At 43.6% G+C, this 7500-nt stretch overlaps 1 protein-coding gene across 1 annotated transcript in view; it reads right to left on the minus strand.

The window, feature by feature from the left end:
* Positions 1–1967: 1967 nt before the first annotated feature.
* atp7b (ATPase copper transporting beta) overlaps positions 1968–7500 on the minus strand; it is a 61004-nt gene continuing 55471 nt past the window's right edge. The window contains exon 25 of the mRNA XM_063211978.1: positions 1968–5328. Coding sequence (XP_063068048.1) covers positions 5064–5328 — 265 coding nt within the window. The 3' untranslated portion in view covers positions 1968–5063. The remainder of the gene's footprint in view (positions 5329–7500) is intronic.

The following is a 7500-nucleotide window of genomic DNA, read 5'->3' on the forward strand; positions in this document are numbered from 1 at the left end:
TGTGCTGTATTGGAGACATTCATCTCCATAGCTGTAGTGTTGACATCCATTCATCTCCATAGCTGCTGTCCCTCCACCAGGGCTGATGCTAAGGTCTTTGAGGGGCCAAGCATAACTGGTGCCCCCCCTCCCCATGATTAAATAATAATAACAACAATCTATTCACTAATAAATGTTTGTTTTGTAATGTAATTCAAGATTTTTTTCATGACATTTTTACTCAATCTCAAATTAAGCAAAGGCACCAATTTTGGGGGCAAAGTGGTTGGTGCCACAAGCACTGGTTGGTGCCCTAAGCACCCTGCGTACCCTGCTTATGCCTAGCGACGGCCCTGCCACCCATCCATCTCCATAGCTGTCCATCCCTCCATCCCCATAGCTGTCCATAGCTGATCCCTCCATCTCCACTGTGTCCTCCTGTCTGTTTCCCAATGAGGAAGACTAGTAATAGGCAGAAGCCAGAGCAGGCACTAATGTTTAGGCATAGAGTGTGATCTAATATTTATGTGGAACAGAATTGTGTCCTCATCACTTTACTATAACATGACTGGTGCACACGACACTCATTTCATTTCAAAGCTGGATCTGAGACGCAACTGACAGAAAATAAGACATGAAATGCACTCAGAGAGTGCAGACCTCTGCCAAGGAAGCTGTTTGATAGAACACTTCACTATGTTACACCCTAATTTTGCCAAGTCTTAAGGCCTTGTTTTTGCTAAATGTTTCAATTTCCCCCCTATTCCACAATGGTGAAGAATTAAAAAAAAAAAAAAAAATCCTGGATACGGATCGTGATCCAGATCACCACCAAAATTGAATCACTTGTTCCTTTTGTCATTTCCAATAACTCCACACAATTTCAGCCAAATCCACATGTAACTTTTTCAATTATCCTGCTGACAAACAGACAAACAAACAGACAAACAAACAGACAGACAAGCAAACCAACGCGACCGAAAACATTACCTCCTTGGCAGAGGTAATAATAATAATCAATATTATGGAGGAGACAATCAGAGGAGAGCAACTCTGCATGTTAACGTGCATACTGCAGACACAGCCTTTTAACCACTTAGAGGGACGCCTTTTGCTGTTAAAACCTTTATAAATAATTCACCTCTTCTGCTTTTCTGCTGACGTCCAGTAAACGCCTCCTCATGCAGGAGAGGAAACTAAGACTTGTGTTCACATCCAGCATTATTCTCATGCATCCACAATGGAAATGGTGCAACGTCGAAATGAGCCTATACACTCAGAAAACACACACACACACACACACACACGCAGACACACACACACACACACACACGCACACACACACCGACACACGCACACACACACGTACACGCACACGCACACACACACTTGTTGAGCTACTTGGATGGGGTTTTGCAAGTTGGGGTATTGTTTGGTGTGGTTTTGTTGTGCCACTTGTCATATTGCAGTTTTTTGGTCATTGGTTGGGTTTTTGTGTTGTCATTGGTTGGGTTTTTGTGTTGTCATTGGTTGGGTTTTTGTGTTGTCATTGGTTGGGTTTGTGTTGTCCTAGTTGCTCTCCTCAGTTGCCATATTGTATTGTGGCAGACTTCTCTTCTGGGAATTGAGCGCCATGAGACTTCTATACATAATTCATCTGCTCCCTCTTCTCTGCCCAGACTTCCTGTTAACTAGCCGTCTACTCAACCAAGTGCAGATTCCGTTATGCAGACTCCCACTACTACACATTGAGGATGGCATTAGGGCTGAAACGCAATCATCACAAGCTGAGTCTCATTATTTATTTATCAGTTACCCACCGTGTCCACAAGCAAAATGGACTCCTTTACAATCTAGTTATTATGTGATTCACCCATGACCTCTCACCCCCCTGTGATAAGATGCACCCTTTGCTGTGTTCATAGTAAGCACCCCTGGTCAATAAGATAAGTGGAGACGAGATTACTGCTGAGAAGAGACGGCACAAGTTTCTGGTAAAATATTTATTTCATGTGAGATTTAAGGTCCACTGAGTAAAGCAATGTGCTCTAAATTAAATAACTTTCCTCAGCCCAACAGCTCATTAAAAACAAACTAAACACAGAATGAAAATGTGTTTTCTTAAAAAGGTTTCTCGCCTTGGTTATGGATAAACGCTTTATGCGTGTCTGGTCCTCTGAGCGTTAGAGTTCGCAGTTTCTTCAAAGGAGTAGGTTAAAGCCTGCACATCCAAAAAAATGTCTGACAATACCGTAGCCGAAACGTTACATAAAAAAGTGGGAGAAAAAAAATCCTGGCCATCACAGCAGGCTCTTCATCCTCCGCCTGGGAGACATCATGGCGTCATGTTTAGAACAGAAAAGTCCAGACACAGAATAGTTCCAGCAGCCGGTTCACTGAACCAGTAGAGGGAATGTTAAGCAGCATGTTTGGGTAGGGTGCTGGACCGGTGCACACATCCAGAAACACATCCAACATCACTAGTTGCAGGTGCCAGACAATATTGTCAGACAATTGAAGAAGGTAAGTCTGCGCACAGCCAAATAAGCTCAAATCTAGCAATTAAAGCAAGCAACCCTCCATCATGCTTTCTTCATCAGGCTTTCTCCCTGTTACCCATGCCTGATGAAAATCCAGGGTGACTGAAATGTTGCTTGGTTAAATTAAATAACGTTTATTTTTTGGAGCTTATTTGTGCAGACCTAGTTTCTTCAAATGTTAAGCAGCATCACAAAATTCAAGAAGCAATCCAACAATTGGGCAGACCTGCCAATCTGTGAATATAGTATTTGGTGAAATCACTGGTGTTGAGTGAAATCACTGGTGTTGGGTAAATACAGGGAGCCTTTGGTATTGGGTGCTTCTAATGTGTTCCTAACAGTGCAGGGTGCGTACAATGTTTGCGGTGATTAATATAATGCCCCTTTAATAATAATATTTCATACATTTTAAAAGCAATCATCATTTCTACTTGCACAGCATATGCTCAGTGATTCAGAAGCTAAAATCCAGTGCTCCATTTTCCAAAAGCCCTGGACAACCGGGGTACAGGAAGTCGGTTGGTGTCATGACAACCAGGGTACAGGATGGAAGGCGGTTGGTGTCATGACAACCGGGGTACAGGAAGTCGGTTGGTGTCATGACAACCAGGGTACAGGATGGAAGGCGGTTGGTGTCATGACAATCGGGGTACAGGATGTTGGTTGGTGTCATGATTCAAGTAGATTCAATTAATTCTAGGGAGCGGCTTTCTTTTAGCTAAAGATTAACACAGAACCACTACATAACAAGCAAAGATGGCTGAAAAATGAACTAAAATGAATTGCATTTACCTTTACTGCACTTTCTGTGTTCAACGCTCACTTCCTGGAACTATTTTGGAACTATATCACTGTGTGTCCATGAGCCGCCATCTTTGTGTAAAAATGGAACACGGAGGTCAATGGGATTAGCCTAACCGCAAAAGCGATTGTGGAGACAAGAGGCGATTTGCGGGACGAGACCGACAGTTTGAAGTTGAAATCCTTTCAACTTTCTATGACACGGTTCGGCGACCAGCCGCGACAGCCAATGACTGTATAGAGGTCAGTGACCACAGACAATGGGAATGTTTGAATGCTTTGCTTGGACATACGCTAGTCGCTTCAATCGCTCGTATCGCTCTTGCTGCACAGAAGCGATTCTCCGGTGCTTCAATCGCGTCACAGCTGGTCTATTTGTCCGGTAACTTCCATGGCTCTGGTTTTACCTGTCCAATGTGCCAATTGGCATTTGTACAAGTGAAAGCAGGTCATTTGGAATATGTGGCACTGGATTTTAGCTTCTGAATCCAGGTTGCCCATCACAACATATTTCATACAATCACGTGTGAGAAAAGACACTTGAGTATTTGATTCATTGACAGTTACATCTACTGTCAATGATTTGATTGCACAAGCACCACGTTAAAAACGTTCTGCACTGTGTTTTTGCCTTGTGGACACGCTATCTTTGGCATCATGGAACACCTAATGTACCTCACAGGGTAAACAATAAAAAGGACTCAAGCAATGAATCTGTGAGTAAAAACAAAACCCCAAAACCAAAACAAAAAGTCACAGTCAAGTCAAGAATGGAGGAAGTATGGTGGACTCCAGCATCACCCGTCGTCTTCCTCCTTTCTCCTCTCCTCCCTCCTCTGGTATCTCTTCTCCTCCACTCCTCTCTCCTCTGGCCTCTTTCTCACAGTTTTTTATTGTGTATTGAGGAGACTGAACCTCGAGGCACAAGGTCAGAGGCCGGAGGAAACAGCAGGAGGAGGGATATTGATATGGACCCAAGGTCACACAGTCAAGGTCACTTCTAGTGGAAGGATACTGACATATGCGTGCACACATAGGGACGAGGTCGTGGCAAAGCACCTGTCCCTTTGTCCTACTGGATAAAAAAAATGCCCGTTTGAAAGTTTTCTTTCTCATAATGTACTGTGGTCCATTGTTTACATGATCATCCACAAATGCTTTACAATCAAGAGCATGTGACAATAATATGGATCCAAGGTCATACAATGCAGTTCACCCCTGGAGGTGGGATATTGTCGTATCGATATGGATCTAAGGTCAAAGGAGAGATACTGATATGGACTCAAGGTGGGAGGAGGGACATTATTATGGATCCAAGGTCACAGGTTAAAGATCCCCAATTGAGGAAGGATAGTGATATGGGCCCAAGGTCACTCAATCAAGTTGACATTGACTCCTGGAGGAAGGGTATTGGTCCCAAGGTCAAAGGAAGGATACTAATAGGGATCTAAACGTCACACCAAAGATGTTCCTGGTGGAATAAGTTGATTCAAACTCTGCCCACCCAACGCAAAGGAGTGTGCTCAAGTTCGGTCTCCTCCTCCTCCTCCTTCTTCTCTTTCTGTGGCTTATAAGGTGTGTGCAACCGCCATCTACAGTGCAAAGGGGACTTCATTTATTCTCAACCTAAAGCCTCCAAAGTTCTCCTAACCACAGGTCTCCTAAAGGGCCGTTCACATCACATCACGTAGATCCAGGAAATGCACAGGCTTGAATCATCTTCATCTACTCCTCTCTCTTTGGTCATACAACGCCCCCTCCCTCCTCGTCCAATAGGGAGCATCTGTCCTGTGCGGTGACGGAGGAGGAGTGAGGTCGCGAGGACCCCGGCAGAGAGCTGCCCTGGCTCTGCCTGACCCGGGCGTGTCGGTCCAGCGGCGGGGGAGGGGGGGTGTGGGGGCGCTCGCGGTCGTCCAGGCCCACCTGGACGCTCACCTGGGAGGGCTTCAGGCTGCGAAGGTGGCCCTGAGAACGCAGCTCGTACACCTGCACAGGGGTCTTCTTATACCTGAGGAGACAACAAGAGAACACACAGTCACATCCACAATAGGAGGCCAAAATGGACTGACAGGTGGATAAACCAGAGGTGGATATAGTACAGAACATTTTAAATTGAGTAAAAGTATCTTTACGTGGTTTAAATCCTACTGAAAGTAAAAGTACCTGCGCATAATCTACTTCAGTAAAAGTAAAAATATATATATACTTTTTCAAAATGTTATTTGAGTAAAAGTTACTTCATTATTTTCATTAACTTTTCTCTTGAGAAAGCAATATTCCTTCTTGAATATCACCCTCCATGATCTCTGTGTCTGAATATCAGCTATCATTGTAATAAAATTATAACCTGTAGTGGACTTTTGCTTTCTGTGTTTCTGATTAAACTCTGTCCCTGTGTGAGCTCTTGCTGTGAAAACATCTGTACCAGGAGGAGACATCTCTCCAAGTTTGTCTCAGACAAGAACTACCACTTAGCTGAACTATAACCTTGTATGTTTATTCTTCTTTTGGTGCGCTTCCCATTAAAAATTGCCTCCATGGAAGGAGAGACAGAGAGACCAAGGATGCCATGCTAGGAACACGTTTTCCAGGCTTCTCAATCTCTGTCCTTTCATGAAAGCCAATTGTAAACCTGATGTAATTGTCGTGGTCTCGTTATGTATTAAAGGGACACTGTGTGAGATTTTTAGTTGTTCATTTCCAGAATTCATGCTGCCCATTCACTAATGTTACCTTTTTCATGAATACTTACCACCACCATCAAATTCTAAGTATTCATTATAACTGGAAAAATTGTTTTCACACATCTTCTCCATGGTCCGCCACTTTGAATTTACTAAAATAGCTATTTTTATCTGCAAAAATGACTGTAATTGGACCATACTATAAAATAATTGTTTAATACTTAGTAAACTTTCATGTAAAGATCAAATTTGGCAATAGGGAGCCTAGTTTCAATGAGCAGCATAGTTGCAGTACCTTTTTTGACCATTTCCTGCACAGTGTCCCTTTAAGGAGTTCCTATAACAATCATCCAATAACCTGGTGCTTTGAATATTTGACAAATGAAGATTCCATGCACGCTCCATATTCACAGTCGCTATTCTCAGCCAGTTTCTGGCATCTATACTGTACGATCAGACTAATGGGCTCAGCTGTCGAACCAATCACATGGGACCAGCGGGCCCTGGCCAACCATTAAAAACACTGCACCAAGATATATCATTTATGTGGTATTGATGGTGAAAGCAGCAGATTTTTTCCGGCATTGAATTTGGAGAGGTGAGGAGGAACAGGGGACATGAGAGAGGAGAGGAGAGGAGAGGAGAGGAGACGAGAAGAGAGGAGAGGAGAGGAGAGGAAATGAGAGGAGAGGGGAGGAGAGGAAAGGAGAGGAGAGGGGAGGAGAGAGGAGAGGGGATGAGAGGAGAGGAGAGGAGAGGAGAGGGGATGAGAGGAGAGGAGAGGAGGAACAGGGGACATGAGAGAGGAGAGGAGAGGAGAGGAGAGGAGAAGAGAGGAGAGAGGAGAGGAGATGAGAAGAGAGGGGAGAGGAGAAGAGAAGAGAAGAGAGGGGAGAGGAGAAGAGAAGAGAAGAGAGGAGAGGAGAGGAGTAGGGGATATGAGAGAGGAGAGGAGGGGAGGGTAGAGGAGAGAAGAGAAGAGAAGAGAAGAGAACAGAGGAGAGGAAAGGAAGACAACAGCGCGAGACAATGAGATGGGGGCTTCAACATCAGTGTTTCTGGTTCCCAAATGTAACAACAAATGAGTTGAAAATGCTGTTAAGATATACTGCATATATATAATTTATATATACTGTATATATTGTTTTTATGAGTTTTGCCATTATTGAGCAGAATCCAAAAACAAAATCTGCTCAATAATGGCAAAACTCTGGGACCTCCTGTTGAACCCGAGAATATTTTCTCCCCTCATCATACCACACAAACCCTTTATGTTGTTCATAATGTTCATAAATGTATTAAATATTTAAAGTGAATACTGTTTCGTGTCACTTTATGGAATGGCTATATCATATGAAAGTGTTTGCATTAAACCTTGAAAATATGCAATGCACAATACCATGGGACTTCAACTCATTTTAGCCTGAGGCACCTGCAAAAAAAAACGCCCGCTGAATGCCTAAGCCATTTAAGGGAAAAGGTGCCCTCTGCCGATT

This window comes from Engraulis encrasicolus, chromosome 12 (genome assembly GCF_034702125.1).
Source record: "Engraulis encrasicolus isolate BLACKSEA-1 chromosome 12, IST_EnEncr_1.0, whole genome shotgun sequence".
Taxonomy (NCBI): Eukaryota; Metazoa; Chordata; class Actinopteri; order Clupeiformes; family Engraulidae; genus Engraulis; species Engraulis encrasicolus.